The following is a 16,973-nucleotide window of genomic DNA, read 5'->3' as shown; positions in this document are numbered from 1 at the left end:
ATATGTACCTAGTGCAGATAATGTTTGCATAACTGAACTAATGAAGAAATGCAATAATTGTAATAAAACTATTGGCATCTAAAGATGTACATAGTCTTATTTTAATTGGTCTAATTGAACTCATCACATTTATCAGGTCAGACTATGTAAGTCAGTGATAGTTAATAGTTTTTGAAAAGTGAAATGACCCCTCTAAGTTACAGGTTTTGTTAATACAGAGAGAGGAGATTTGGTTAGTTTTTTATCATACATGTTTCAACTGCTGAAATTGGTAATATCTTTCTCCCATTTCTCTCGTTTCTTATTCTAAGTATGTAAATCTTTTCAAATTTTGCTCAGAGTTTTGTTATCAGATTATTAATTTGTTTACTGGCCTTGATTTTCAAATGAAAACTTTTTTTCAGGTAAAATGGAAAAAGTCAGATGTGAAATTTGAAGATCGATTTGACAAATATCTCGATCCATCTTTTTTTCAACACAGGGTATGTAAATTTATATTTTAAGGCATTCAATATGTGCAGACATTAATGAGCGTCTGCCATATGTAGGGCTCTGTGCTGGGGCTCTGGATTTCAAAGATTTAACTAATGGCGATTTCAGATGTGGGCTCAGAATCCTAAGGGTGATAGAAAGTTTTAGAGGAGCAGTCAAAAGCTCCCTTTATCTTGACTATGGTTTAAACCAATTAAGAGACACACAAGAAAGAATACAACATACGAGAAGCCAAAATATCACTTTTATTATGGGGCTAATATTGGAGAATATGGCTTATATCAGTGGACAAGTGGGCTTCTTAATATTGAAACTCTGAATTAGACAGACTTAAGGTATTCAGACAGTGTTGGACTGTCTTTTGCATGCTTTCCTACATGGGCACCTGCCCTTGTAAACTTGCAGTGTGGGGAAACAGAGCAGAATGTATGCATTCTCTAGGACAGAGTGAATGAAAGAGTGGAGTGAGACCAGGAGGTTTTGCTAGTGGAAGTCCTACATAAAAAGAAACCGCAAGAAAGGGAAGAAATGCCTACCGCCCCCAATGAACAGATATAAGCTGGATCTCAGATCGTAGGTCCAGTGGCGTTGCTGCTGGTTTTGTACAGATAGCTTTGGTTTTTTATAGCAAAAAAAAGATTTTATTCTGGTGGTTCCCTTCTTCAAAGATGGAAATGAAAAGACAACAGGGCATAAAGGGATATAGCCGTTCTTCTGACTTTTTTCCTGACTCACCTCTTCTGTCTTTTGATTTGATCTTTTGGACTGGAATTCTGAAGTTTATTAATCACCTATTTTTGAGATGGCCTATAAGTTTCTGCGGTCTCAGATTTGTATTATTGCTGCCAGCTTCTACCCTTGGACTTCACCAAGACCTGTTACTACTTATTATCTTCCTCTGGGTCCTAAGAGAAAAATAATTAAGCTATTTGGGATTTAGTCTTTACTGAAGGATTTAGCATGCTATCCCTAGAGCTTAAATTCTCCACTTCCTCTTCCCCTACCCCGCTCATATTCTCCACAGATGTAGCACTCGGGTGGTCCTGAACACATTAATGCAGGTAAAGGTTTAAGCACAAAAAACTTCAATATTTGAATAGCATTTGAGCAAACGAGGGCTCTCAACTGACATTCCCTGTTGGAACACCTGATCTACCTTGTTTATATTCCTATTGGGTATTAACAACTTGGAGGAAAGGCTACCTTCTGACATTTTCACTGGTAGAGCAGTGTACCATATTTATTCTTTTAACCACCATTAATTAGGCACCTGCTCTGTGTCACAAATTATATTAAGTGGAATACATTAGAGTATGAAAGTCAAAGATCTGTGCCTTCTTGGAGCTTACACTCTAGTCGGGGAGAAATGCAATAAGCATAATATAAAATGTATAGTGTGTTCAAAGATACATGAATTGGCAAATAAACTGTGTTGTAGTTTTGAATATGGTGGTTAGGGGAAGCCTCTGAGATGGACTTTTGAGCAAAAACTTGAAGGAGTTGACAAATAAGAAAGTCGGGTATCTGAGGGAAAGGGTAGTCCAGGCAGAGGCGGCACCATTGAAAAGCCTGTTAGGTGGGCACATGCTCCATGTACTTGAGGAGTAACAAGGAGGCCATTATTGCTGGAGCAGAGTGAGGGGATGAGTAGTAGGAGATAAGTCAGAGGTAGCAAGAGCCATGTCGTCCGAGGCTGCTATAAGGACTTTGAATACAAAGGGGCATACTAATGTTTTCAGCAGGGTAATGACAAATTCGACTTATGTTTAAAAAGGATCAAGCAGGTTAATATGTTGAAAATGGGTTGTGTGGGGGCAAGAGGAGAAGCAGAGAGACCAGTGCAGAGGCTATTGCAGCAATCCAGATAAGAGATGAAGGTGGCTTGGCTCAAGGTATAACTGTATAGGTGGTGAGGATGTCAGGTTGTGAATATATTTTGAAAGTAGGGCCAGCAGGATTCCCTGATGGATAGAAAGATAGAGTTTTCAGCCCGAGCAACTGTTAGAGTGGAGCTGCCATCACTGGAGCAGAAAGGCTGTACTTGGAGGAGCTTTGGAGGGGAATAGCGGAGTATAGTTTAGGACATGTTAGTTTTTTTAAGTGTCTACGAGACATCTGAATGTAGATACTGACCCTGACCACCTCGTTGAGTATATCAATCTGGAGTTCAGAAGAAGGGTCTGGTCTAGAGATTCAAATCTTGCAGCCATTGGCATGTAGATGGCATTTAAAGCTATGTGACTGGATGCAGTTATCAGGAAGAGTATGTAGAACTAGAAGAGGACCTAGGACTGAATCCTGGGGGCAGTGAGAAAGTTTAGAGAGAATAGGAGAAACCAGCTAAGGGCTCTGAGGAGGTACCAGTAAAGTGGGAGTGGTGTGTGGGGAAGATTGTATGGTATTCTGGAAACCAAGAGAAGGAAGTGTGTCATAGAGGATAGAGAGATCAGTTCTGAATTGTTGCTGATGAGTCAAGTAAGAGGAGTACTGAAAGTGGCTATTGGATTTATCTGGAGTCACTGGTGAATTTGACAAAGCAGTTTTGATGTGGTGGGGCAAAATCTGAACAGAACTGGTGTACGAGAGAGTAGGAGGAGAAGAATTGGAGATAGCAAGTTTGGCTGCTAAAGGGAGCAAAGAAATGGTACCATAACCAGTAGAAAAGATGGAACCAGGAGAATTATTTTTGTGTATGTGTAATGTAAGAAAAACGTGTATATGTTGATGGGGTTCCGTAGAGAGTACATAACTGACAGCACAAGAGGAAAGGAGGTGAATTACTGCAGCACTTTTCTTAAGTAGGTGGAAGGGGATGGGATCTATCATATAAGTCTAGGGATTGTTTCTAATAGAGCGACTATAAGCACAGGTTTAGGAGCTCAAGCTCAATATTCTGTGTCTGCCACTTACTATAACCTTGGTCAGATTACTCAGTTCTTTAGCTTCTCTCTCCTTAATAGTGAAGAAAGGATTATAATACCTAGCAGAGTTGTGAAATTCCATTTGATAGTGTATATAAAGCACCTGGTCAGTGTTTGACACATAGCGAGTGCTCAGTAGGAAGCAGTGCTGGTGGTATAGTTAGCTATTTATCACCAGTGTTCTAAAATTTATGACAAACCTGGGATGCTGCTGTAGGATTAGCAGCACTCGGGTGCTGGAGTCAGCAGTTTGTAGGGTTAGTTGCCCCGTAGTGACATCTGATTTCTTTATAATTTTCAGGAAATATTTCCCTTGGTATAATAATTTAAAAAGCACATAGTACTTCATAATTTTTGGAATAAAGGAATATTATAAAATGTCAGGTTAGTAGTAGTACATTATAGTAGGTATTAGTTAAAGTTCATATCTTTGATTAGAAATTAGCAGAGAGCTTTGTTAGAAATTTTAGCATTATAGTAATAAAATCTTATTAGTAAATGGTAACTATATAAAACATTTCAAAAATTTGATAATTTGACTGAAAGAAGATAAGTCTCATATATAATTTTTTTCTTTCCTGTCCTCTTTTGAGTCATCTCATTTCCCAGGGTGGGAACAAAATCAAATCTTTGGAAAAGCCTATAATTATAGACTGCTTTTATAAATTATGAATGACACTTTTAAAATAAACTTAAATTTATATAACCTTTTTGGGCAGATATTTCAAAATATAATGCATTCATCATTTTCTTTATAATTTCAGTAGGTATTCAATAAATTGTTGATTGAGGAAAGAATTTATCTTATGAAGGGGCAGAAACAATTGTTTGTCTCCTGTTTTTTATGTAGTTTGTCACTTGCCTGAAGCCTCAGGGTGGGTAATAGCCCACACTGTCCTTCACCCTAGTGCAGGGGTCCCCATCCTCTGGGCTGCAGACCGGTACTGGTCTGCGGCCTGTTAGGAATCGGGCCGCACAGCAGGAGGTGAGTGGCATTGAGTGAGCGAAGCTTCATCTGTATTTGTAGCCACTCCCCAGCTCCACCTCAGATCATCAGGCGTTAGATTCTCAGGAGCACCAGTCCCTGGTGCCAAAAAGGTTGAGGACCACAGCCCTAGAGCACAGGTCAGCATGTTAGCCCAAGTTAAATCTGTCCTAATTGTACAAGACAGTACATCCTTTATGTTAAAAATTCTATGTATGTACCTGTAGAAGTTTAGAGCAGGAATATATCTATGAATGACTAATATATTGATAAGAGGTTTTACAGGGTCGATGAGAGGGTTTTTGAGTTGGGCTTTAAATGGTAGATAGAATTTACAAAAGTAGATCCCATGTGAGAAGAAATTATGAGAAGGATACAGAGGTGGAAATGAGGAAGAATAGGCCTGATTGAAGTATAGACTACAATGGAAAGAAAAATTGGCAAGATAAGATGAGGTAGCCATTTTACAAGGGGTACAGAATATTAGGGAACGTAGATTTAATATGAGAAAATAAGGAATATCACTGTAAGTTTTAGTGTAGAGGAGTCGTATTTGAACATAATGTTTCAGAAATACTTGCTGGGTAAGTAAGTGCTTCCCTTTGTATAGTGGATACTCATTCCCAGTGTGTCTTAAGATTGAATCTTTATGTAAAAGTTTTAAAAGATTTTATTTTCACATTAACATCCCATTGTCATGGAACTTAAGAATTTTGTGACTGATATTTAATGTAATATTTTATTTTATGTTATTTTAGATTCATTGGTTTTCAATTTTCAACTCCTTCATGATGGTTATCTTCTTGGTGGGCTTAGTTTCAATGATTTTAATGAGAACTTTAAGAAAAGATTATGCCCGGTACAGTAAAGAAGAAGAAATGGATGATATGGTGAGCAAACATTTTATATTATATTAATAAAAACAATTTAACTCAGTGTTATTTTGAATGTTGGAATGTATGTCTACAGTCTTGAGGTCAGATGAGTTTCAGAATTCAGAGATGTCAGGTTTTAGAAAGGTGTAAAACTAAGCTGTCTCTAATCTATTAACATTTTTTTTTTTTTTAGAAAAATATGTGAACATTCACCCTCAGTGGGATAAATAAACAGTATGAATAACCTCTTGTTTAGTCCAAGTTTAGCCAGTAAATAAGGGTATAGCAAACTTATGAAACAAACTTTCAGTTTTCAGAATTTTTGATTGCAAAATTGCAGATAGGAGGTTGTAGACCCGTGTTGGCATTTTTCTAATACTGTTAAATATTGCATGAAATTCAGGGAGTGGACGGAACTATTAATTTACATTTAGTTTAGTAGGTTTGAGGTAGGGGGCTTGTTTTCTAAATTCTTGTACAAAATTATAGAATTATATTGTAAACAATTTTGTAAAAAATGTGTTCTGTAGAATGTTAATGACTTCTGTGTAAATATGTTTCATCATTAAATAAGTTTGGAAAACAGTTAAACAGATTTAAATTTTAATATGCTAATGTATATTGTGAAGTATTAGAGGGTAGATAAAATATTTGATGCTTCTCAAACATATCTGACCAGGATGGATCTTTCCCTCCAGAAAACAGATTACCTTGAGGGACTGTTGTAGATATTTACTTATTCAAATTGAAAAGGAAAAATTGAATCTCTTTTAAAAAATACTATTTATTAAAAAATGCTGTCATTTAACTGTCCTATATTTTCCCCATGTGTTTTCTTAGATTCAAGTCTATAAAGGACATGTCTACATTGTTAGGTCATCTAGTACTGGTTTTGATACTCTTCTTCTTCTCCACCTGGCCCCTCGTGGGATAAGTAAACAGTATAAATAACCTCTTGTTTAGTCCAAGAACCACAGTCATGACATAAATGGCAAGAATAGTGTTTGAAAGTAATGTTAAGAGAGTCAGTGTGCTATTCTCCCAATTTTACCTTTTTTTTTTCTTCTTTTTGCTCCTAAATAATTTTCTTTTCCTTTGAGATTTTTTGAGCACAATTGGAGTCACCTTACTGGGCCTAGGTAAAAGTTATTTAAAGCAGTGATTATTTTAAATTTGAAATGTCTTTTCTCGCTATTTTGAACTCTCTTAAATAGCTATGTTTGAAAGGAGGGAACTTAGAACTGTAATAATTTTTCACCTATCTTAATTTAATTTAATTTCATTCTGAATAATTTTCTCTTCTGTCTACATATATATGTATACAGGACAGAGACCTAGGGGATGAGTATGGATGGAAGCAGGTGCATGGAGATGTATTTAGACCATCAAGTCACCCACTGATATTTTCCTCTCTCATTGGTTCTGGATGTCAGATATTTGCTGTGTCGCTCATTGTTATTATTGTTGCAATGATAGAAGATTTATATACAGAGTAAGTGTTTGTACTTTATTATCTTTTTGTTGTTCTTAAATAGTTTTAATCATTGGAACCTTTGAAGTCAATCATTAAATATTTGCTTATTTCAATTATCTTAGAATTTAAATAGCATAAACATCATTGTAGACAAATAGTGAACTTCAGGTATAATAATTTTCAGATATAAATATATTTTCTGTTACATGCTGAAACTTACTAGCCTTATTGAACATTTTGGTTGATTATAAAGGTTGTGTTCCATTAGAGGTATGAGCAGAATTACTTAGAGTCCAGAACTGTTGGACTAAGTGAATAGGCATTTTTATGAAAGCCAGAGATCCAATTAGATCTTCATAAGAAGCACATGGCTTTCACAGTTACTAAATTAGTACTTCACATTTACCCCCGCAAACTAGGAGATTCTCTGTATAGAAAAGAAGAAAGCATATTAAAAGTAAAAAGGATGATAGAAAAGGTACATGAGGTTAGAAAAATAATTGGATGACTTCTTATCCTATATTTACATAGTTTCTGGTACAGTTTTTCTTTGTAGACAAATGAGTTGCAAGCAATTTTTGATTTGAGGTTTTCGGATTATAAGAAAAAGTGCATTTACAAAGATCTCAAGTTCCTATAATCTTGTGCTCAGAGAGCCATGACCTTAATGAAGGAAACACGCTCTGAGTTTGGGTGGCGGAGGTTATAATTCAGGTGCCTCAGATACTGCCCCATGAAGCCCTCAATCAGAGTGATACTTGTCTCCAGTTATATTTTATACTCCTGTTTTAGTTCATAATGCATTCGTTCTTATATAAGTCTGGCATTTGGTGGACAAACAATAAATAGTTGCCAAAATAATGACTCTTTAGTTGTATATTAAATATTTATACTACATTGCTGTTTATTCTGCTAGACAATAAGCTCTTAGAGAGCAAGGACTGGGTTTTAACTTATCTTTGACTTCTCAGAGTACCTGCTTAAAGAACTTTGCATGTGCAAGGTACTCAGTCAATGCTTGTTGAAGTGAATGTGTGTTAATCAACAAAACTATTTCTCTGTAGTTTTTGTTTACTTGTTTAATATAACCTTTGCAATTTAAATACCATATAAGCTTTAAAATAATTGACCAAAATCTAAACTTCAGTATTCTGGTGGGTAGTTCATATTAGAATATATTTCAGATGAATTAAATCCCAAATACAATAAAAACATTTCAAATCTACCAAGAAGTCATGCTTTACATTAAATACTGTATTAAATTCATCACCACTTAATTGACACTGACTATACAGTCACAGTCTTAGGAGTTACTAATAGATAACCTCTCCTAGAAACCAAGTTTTCGCTTTCTTCTCAGATGTTAGTGGTATAGTTTTGGCAGTTCGTTTTTTACTTCAGAGGCTCTTCCGCTTACAGAGAAATAAGAAACCACATTTAATAGATGGTGTTAGCAGGCAAGACATGCATTGTTATTTTAGTCTGTTATTACTATCGATGGTTGTTCTATGTTGTGCTTATTTGAAGTGAACATAATTACGTATATGATAATCACTAAAGCTATATTATTATGATGTTATCAAAGTGGCTAACATTATTGAAGTTCCATGTTAGGTGCTTTATGCACATTAGCTCCTTTAATCCTCACATCAGCCCTGTGAAGAGACTGTTATTATCTTCATTCTACAGATGAGAAAAGTAAATCTCAGAAAGGTTAAATAAGTTGACTTAGACCATGCAGCTATTAGTAAGCGGTGTTAGCAAGCCTAGATTTGACTCTAGGTACTCTCACTCTAGAACTCTTTTAATTTGCCATGAAATGAAAATAGAGATAATAAAAAAAGTAGTGAGAACATGAAAAACTTGCACGTATTATTTGTAAGAAGCACCCCAGAGTAGGAATGATTCTAAAGGAAAAACAGATAATGTAACGTGTGAAAATTACTTTGCCTCAGTAATAATTATAGCAATCAGAGAAGAAAACATTTAGGTGGGTAGAGGATCAGCATCAGTGTGATGCCTATTAGTGTGATGTTAACTATTGAGAAGACATGGTGTTTGAGAAGGTATGGGTGAGTCTGCTCAAATTCTGTCTACGCCGCTGCTCTGAAAATTTCAGTGGAGTGGTGAGGTGGCGAGTGCAGGTGAAGCAGCTCCTTAGAGGCTCCCCGCTTCAGTCTTGGAGAGGTGAACAAAGAGAACAGTTCTCTACCTCAGCAGATTTTTCAGTGTAGGTGAAAATGGTCTAATTTGGATAGAAAATGCCTGTAGAATATTTATGAATGAAGAGGTAGAATGTATGTTTGATTTTTAAAATCGTGACTGATACACTTCCATTTAGTAGAAATGTCTCTGGGGACTGAGAGCTTAAATCTCTGGTAGTCATTTTGGGCTCTCAGTCACATGAGCAGCTTCTTTGAACCCTCCCTGCTAATATTAAGGCTTCTGGCTAGTATTAGACTGGTCTTACTTAGACTAATGCCGCCTTTTAGTTTTCAGCATTGTTAGGCCTATGTCAGCCTTATACACCTAGTTATGAACAGAAAATGGGTTGAATTTGTTAATGATAGTCTGGAAGGAATAATTTAGTACTTGTTTAACTGAGTTCTTGAAAAAACAAATTCAGTTTTTAAAACAGATTAACTTTGAGACCTATGATCTTTTAAACATGGAAATGACACTCATATTTACTCTAACATTTATATTAACTATATATTAATGGGAATTAAATATTGCAATGTTTTAACTATTACACATCCACTTTAAGAAATTGAACAGAGGAGTGCTACATAGTTCACGTCTTTGATGACATTTGTATTCTACGTAGGTGGACAGTGGAATACAATAATAATTATTACCCAGAAGGTGGTTAATTTATGAAAATTATATATTCTCCCAATGTACACACATTAGTGTGATATTCTTGTAAATTCTCTTTAAAAGAATATTCTTTAGCTCAAACTGACATGTGTTCTATCGATAGATAGAACTTTTAATCTTTCCTATACATAGAACATATTTTACCTTCCTAGTTATGGTGAGTTTCAGAAGTGGTCTTTATTGTTTAAGGACATTTTTATATTATGGCAAAGATAGTGTCATTTATCATTTTAATCCTTTTCTTTGCACTTAGGCATTTAAAATTTTTTGTCTGGTTTTATTCAACGAGATTGGTCTGAATTCCCTAGGTACCATTCTTGTAAGAGGAAGTTAGAAATTGTCGATCTGAGTTATTAATGTTGATTTGTGGACCTATGGATTTTTAAAAAATCACTTTTAACAGTATGATGGAGACTAAATAGGAAAAGTCTCAGTGTTATACCATTTAAAGTAATAGTACTAATATAGATTATGCTAATTACATTATATTTCCATCAGCAGACAAGACTCTTAAGCAGTTAAGTCAAATTAGAAAGAGATGTTCTGATTATTTTTCTTAACAGATGAATATCCTTTTCCATATGATGTGATTGGTTCACAGGGTTGCAAAAACAGTTTTTGTGCCAGCTTCTAATATTTTTGCCAAAGAAATGGGAAATATTTGTTTAGATTATATTATGAAATTTAACTGCAGATTTTTAAAAATTAAGATCAGTCTGTATCATTTTTTAAAAATTAAGATCAGCCTGTATCATGTGCAATTTTAACTGAAAATTCATTCACTAGGCAACCTTTTAAGGTACTTTGTAGTCCAGGATGATATTTTTGTGTTCCTATTAAATTTTTCTTTAAAATTAAACTAATGTTAATATGATAAGACTATATAATATGTTCTTTAAATTATTTGTTTCAATTTATCTTACTTTTTTTTGCCTTTGTAGGAGGGGATCAATGCTCAGTACAGCCATATTTGTCTACGCTGCTACATCTCCAGTGAATGGTTATTTTGGAGGAAGTCTGTATGCTAGACAAGGAGGTAACTTATGAGTTACCATTTTGTACTTTTAATTATAGATGCTAATATTTTACTACGAGGTATTTGGAATTTAAAATGGGCAGTAACAGTCTTTGTTATCTCATTTAACATAATCTCCACCAAGCCTATTATATGTTCTATCTTGCTTTTATGGAGCCTCTTGCATTTTATTTCCTAAAATGTGAATAATTAATAGATTATCTCCATTGTCCACTGTGAAGTTAGCCCTGAGAAACTTGTAAGAGAAAGTATATTTAAGTTATTGATATTATTTTGCTTTGAGGTACCTAGCTTCCTAGTTGTTCTCCGTAGGAGGCTTCCACATTGGGTGTATAGCTTTGTAAGAATATAAAGCCATACATTGTTTTATGACTTATGGATAAAGTGTCTGGATGGTGGGAGGAGAATAGGAATGAGAGCTGTTTATTTCTGTTGACTTAAATATTTATCAAAGGACCCTGTACAAAGATTTCTGTTATTCTGTGTCACAATCTTTTGCTAAGAGCACATTATTTTAAATACCCCCTTGCTTCTTTACTATTGTGACCTGGAAATGATGGAGGATGCATAAATGATACAGGGGTACTTCTTGGTGTTTCTGTGAAGGCATTCAAGGGGTCTTGCAGTTCTTTGTTTTCCCTGTAGTTGTCTGGGGTCAGAAAAGTGCTGAAAGTAGTAGATTTGCATATTTCAGATTATGAATGAAGGGTTGTCAAAAGACCTTAAAATCATATTCCTAAGGATAGCGACTTCTTACTGTGATTTTCTCAGCCCATCTTAAGCAATGTCAGCATTAGGGAATCCTTTCTTCTTTTAGTAGACTTGACTTACAGGTTATAGGAGCTCAGAGCATGAGATCATTTAAAATTTCTCCAGGTTTACTGTTTTCTTTATTGGTCCTGTTTGACTTAATGTGGTCTGTGCCTTCAGTATAGGTAATTCTTTGGAATGCCTGAGGGGGAGTATCATTATGTATTCTGTTTTAGTTAGGCGGTCAGTCTCCAGCCTTTACGTTGTACCTCCAGATACAGAGAAAAGAGTCTTATCTCACAGTACTACCGTCCAATGGAAATAAGGATGCCTAAGGCAACTTCTTTGAATTTGACCTGGAAACTATTGAGGCTGAAAATTTTATGGTTTATGACCCCTAGAAGTCTCCACAGCAGAAACAGATTTATTTAAAATGGGAAATTATTTTCTACTTGGACATAAATTTGCTTTTAGGCTGATAGCAAACACCCAGCTAAACTACACTACATTTAGGCTTGAAAGCTCAGAGTTCAGGCTCAAGCCCGTTGGAGTATCAAGTCTTTACAAGTATAATCTAAAGGTTATTGTCTGACAGTGTCCTGAGATTTGATCATGTCCTGATATTGTTTCTGAAAGGTCCCCAGAAACCAGATTAATTTAGAGGTTAACGCAGAGAATCAAGAAGTTTTCAGCGTTATTTCAGGATTTGAACTACAGTGAAGTTCTAGATCTTCACACTCGGCAGTGCACTAGATAATGCTCCAGACCCATTTTGAAGTCAGTGGTAGCCTGGAACTTGGCCAGAGTCTCCAAGGGTTTGGAGAGTGGTAGGAAGCACAGCAGTGCAGATTCCTGTGCTACTTATTGTACCCAGTAGAATGTGCATGGGATTCTTTTTGACTCTTGGGGGAAATAGAGTCAAATATGGAAATTATTAATACTTGCCTGAATCTGAGAAGATAATATAAAATGCAGGAAAAGAGAAGGCCAGGAAAGAGTTGGAATTAAATAGGAGAAATAATTCATACTTTAATTAGTTGCCACCTTTTTTGTGGTGTTGTTCAAATTCTGAGTATTAGTTTGGAAAGGAGGGGGTTCTTGAAACTTACTTGAGAAAGAAACTAAATAAAGGAGAATGTTTAAAATCAAAGAGTTTTTCTGGAGAAGTGTCAATTTGGGTTGTAATTCTATGAGAGAGATACTTAACAAGAGCTTAATATAGAAAAAAATGAAAGATAGGTTATTGCTTGTTTTTCCTATTGCACTTTCGGTTCGGGTCCCTATTGCTTATGATTGTAAGGTCGAATTTTAATAGTGATCCAGTGTTAAATCTTTATAGTCTGTTCCTAAGTGGTATGAAGATGCTCTCTTGTTGGTGCACTTGCTTGTGTACTCTGCTGTATTAGAAAGATAGCTCCTGGTACTCTCCTGGTAAATATGAACATGATTTAAAAATTCTGATTACATAGTTTAAAAATACCTTCCCTCAATTATTTAAATAATAGGTGCTCACTATATAGAATTTTGGCACTACGAAGTGGTACCAAAAAAATAGTAAAACTTACAAATCGTAGTTCTAATTTCTGAGAGAGAGCTTATGAAACAACGTTTTCCATATATTTCCTTTTGAAACATACAAATAAATTTAAATACTTATTTATAATTACAATTAGAGAACTAAGAGTAAATTTAGAGACCATTTAACACAGGAGATATTAAACTTTTTTTTTTTTTTAAGCAGTGTAACCCTCTTTTCAAATGAAGCTGATTTACATGAAACTCTAGTGTGTAAAACTGTTGAAAATGGACTTGTTCTGGTTGAAGCAGAGCTTGAAGACCTGGGCTCTTTCTTCACCAGTGACTTCATGGGCACTTCTAAGAAGCTCCAGAACTCCAAACAATTGTTTTCAAACATCAATCTAGGCCAACTTGTAGCCTAAAAAGATTGAGTGGCTTACCAAAATTCACAGTAGTTCAGTGGAGAATTAGGACAAAATATTAGGATGTTTTGTGTTATTTTACTATAGTTCATTGCTCTTTTCCAGTATACTCACTTCAAAAGCTATATTTCCATTAGACATATTTGAATAGCCAGTCTTTATTTGTTATTAGGATGTCAGATGTCAAGTTCTTTACATTAAAATTTTAAATAAATTGTTTGGTACTAAATAATTAAATTTTAAAAATTAATATATGCTTGTTTGTATATCTGTCTCTCTGCTTTTCATAGTATTGTTTCTCTTCCAGGAAGGAGATGGATAAAGCAGATGTTTATCGGGGCTTTCCTTATCCCAGCTATGGTGTGTGGCACTGCCTTCTTCATTAATTTTATAGCCATTTATTACCATGCTTCAAGAGCCATTCCTTTTGGAACAATGGTAAGTTGCTTGAATCTTACTTTTAAACTGAAAAAGTATAAGCATTCTAAAATGAGACCTGCTGTCTCTCCAGAGTACTTCTTTTTCAGATTTTTCATAGTAGCAACCAGTCCCTACACTTTCCTGCAAAGTTAAGTGATGAAGAAAGTTTGTTAGTTTCCATATAATTTTCATTAAGCGTAAACCTATAGTTGCCCTTTTTTTCTTGATTCTGTGAGCCAGTAAAGTGAAAGTCCAACTTTTAAGTATGATAGAAGAGAACAGTATACTTTTTATCAGAGATGGGCAAAACTGGTGAATGTACTTTAGAGAAAGAATAATGACACATTAAAAAACATGAATATTTAAAAGTGATAAGGTGAGTGCAGTGATAGGAGCCATGCCCTATTTTAGAACTTGAAGCTTTTTTATATTAATATCGGTGATATATGTTGCTATACATATTAAAATCCTTTCATATATCTTACCTATAGTCATAGACTTTGAAATGTTTTGGATTATTTAAATACATTAAAATTAAAACACAGATATACTGGTACTTTACAGAGTTTATCCACAGTCTCCAAACTCTTCCCGTTGTTACCTTTTTGCTAGAAACAGAATTTTAGGCCTGGAGTAGACTTTAGCCTTAATATATACTTGTGTGCACACACACACATACACATGCACACAAGTATACAAATTGCAAGGTGGTTACTGCTTTTCTGAGAGGCTAAATAACTTGGTCAAGGTCATAGAGATAGTTAATGGCAGAAAAGCAACTGCAACCATAATCTTTCTGAATTTTAATCCAGTTTTGGTTTTTTTCCTAATATATGTGAATTATTGAAAAGTTTTATGGAAATTCCAGATGATTTTGATTGTTTTACAGTACAGACCGGGTTTTTTAAAGACACATTTGCATATACATTTCTACTAAGTCTTTAATACTTTTCAGTTAAGAATATTTTTGAAAGTTGCTTCAATATTGAAGAAAAAAATTTTTTTTGCAAGTCAAAGTAAGTGATAATGGTAGGAAAGGTTAAAGTAATTATCAGAACTGGAAAACAATTTGCTTCATGGTAGTTCTAGGCCATCAGAAAGTATACTTAGGGTGTCAGGTTATTTCTTAAAGATGACTTGTTGAATTAATTATTTTCTTAATGCTTTAAAAGTTAAAATTCTGATTCAGTTATAATTTTCCTCATAAAGTTTTGAATTTGATGTGAAAATTATATTTCAGAATTGCTTCGTTTCACTAAAATCGTAAATTTTACCACTTTATAAATGGGATTTTAGATGTTAATCAATGTAATTCTCCTTTAGATAATTTACTAATTACTAATTATCAGAATACAGCGCCAAACTCTATGCTGAGCAGAGAAAGTTTATAAAATTGATCTTTGTATAAAAGACTGGCTATTGGTGCTTAGCAGCCTCCTACAATAGCATGTTCTTAATTTGTATTCTAATTTGGAATGAAGGAATGCTGAGCAAAGGGCATTCCATTGGCCTCAAGTTTTAATCAGATGTTTGGTCCTGCATTTTGTTCTTTTAAGAGTATCAAAACTTGTTTAGAACATGAAAGTTAAGAACTTGAGGTGAATGTTGGTTGTAGCTATTCATTAAGTGTTTTAATGGCTTAAATTTGTATTTTTAGTTGTTTGACTTGTTGACATTATGAAAGAAATGGTTATATGTTTTCATAAGCACCGTGGTTCTCTATCCTGTGTACACTTGGGAATTTAAAAAATTTCAATGCCTAGGGCTTCATCCTAAGCCAATTTATCTGTCCTGCTCTAAACTCGGTCTCTAGCATTTACCTGATTCTACTTTCCAGCATTTGGAGATGAATCTGACAACCGAAAGGCTCCCAAATTGTTCGTGTCTGAGAAGCAGGATGCCCTTACTTAACTGAATACCCTAGTGTGAAAATCAGTGTCTTTGCGTCATTCCATATGCTCTTCCCCAGGCCTTTCTGTCCCCCATTCCTGATCTCTTAGATATTGAGCCCTTTCTCTGGGAGGATCTTGGCTCTAGTTCTCTGTTTTCTTAGAAATTCCACAATTGAGGGCTAATCCAACCTTAGTAAAAGGACTTCGGATTTCTGCCTTGTGCCACAGAGGCACCAGAACAGTAGGGATTTTGCCCACTTGGAATCTGGAGTTTTGCCAGAATACTGCTATTACCCCCAGGACCAGCACAAGATTGACAGTGGGTGAAGTTCGTCTTTGGACCCCAGCTACTCTACTTATATGTATACCTAATTATACATGAATACCATTAGATCCATGACAGATTGAACTTGTTGAACAATAGTCAATTATGGCAGGTTAATAAATATAAAAGAAACATAAGTAGAGGGTGGTGGTGATAATCTGAGATAAAGTCTAATGTCCCAGGTTTAAGGCATGGTGCCTAGAGTTAAGAGAGTATTACAAGAAGACATAAGAGAATGTTTAAATGAAATTTTGGAGTATCCAAAGAGTACCCAAAAATGAATATACCTGTTGTTCCTGAAGCTGGAGTGTTCTGGCAGAGGTACTACAGAGAATGAGAGTGAGTGTACTTGAAATTAGATTGATTCTGGGAAGGTAGAACCTTTTTCTGGGGTGAGGGGAATTTGTTTAAGAATGATTTAGGTATTATACTCAGAATTTTTGATTCTGTGATATTTCTTGGGAATGAGGAAGGGTTTGCCAAGGTGTTCTGAAAAAACGTTTTAGGCACCGAAGTCATTTGTGGGCTGTAAATCTTGGATCCTAAGTTTGGTGTTATTGTAGGCTTTCAAGGGACAATGAACTATGTTGCAGAGTTTTAAAACTCACAGAGGCAAGGTAGCATAAGAACAAATAACCTTTCTACTCTAAATATCATTCAGTTCAGCATGCAGTGCACTGATAGATCCTTGACTTACACTATGGTTTTGTGTCTCAGTGGGTAGAACAGTTCATGGAGAAGTAACAGGGGTCATGGCCATGGGCGAGCCGTGTTGTATTTGTTATCTTTAGGTTCGCTTTTAGTTTGAGAGAGGAATCTTGAACATCATCAGAAATACGCCCTGGGTTTTATGAAATCAGATTTTTTTTTAAGGAAATGGTCTCTCATGACCGAGTTTTGGGCCATAACTAAGAAAATGGCTTGAGAATTGGAGGGCCTCAAAAATGAAATTCATGATATGTAATCAGAAATTACCACAGTGA

At 35.1% G+C, this 16,973-nt stretch overlaps 1 protein-coding gene across 1 annotated transcript in view; it reads left to right on the top strand.

The window, feature by feature from the left end:
* TM9SF3 (transmembrane 9 superfamily member 3) overlaps positions 1–16,973 on the top strand; it is a 53,749-nt gene that overhangs the window by 17,703 nt on the left and 19,073 nt on the right. The window contains exons 4-8 of the mRNA XM_011373979.2: positions 405–482; positions 5,157–5,288; positions 6,599–6,765; positions 10,569–10,663; positions 13,661–13,791. Of these exons, the coding sequence (XP_011372281.1) occupies positions 405–482; positions 5,157–5,288; positions 6,599–6,765; positions 10,569–10,663; positions 13,661–13,791 (603 nt within the window). The remainder of the gene's footprint in view (positions 1–404; positions 483–5,156; positions 5,289–6,598; positions 6,766–10,568; positions 10,664–13,660; positions 13,792–16,973) is intronic.

This window comes from Pteropus vampyrus, unplaced genomic scaffold (assembly GCF_000151845.1).
Source record: "Pteropus vampyrus isolate Shadow unplaced genomic scaffold, Pvam_2.0 Scaffold238, whole genome shotgun sequence".
NCBI lineage: Eukaryota > Metazoa > Chordata > Mammalia > Chiroptera > Pteropodidae > Pteropus > Pteropus vampyrus.
Note: the sequence above shows the minus strand (reverse complement) of the source record. Positions and strands in the feature narration are given on the sequence as shown.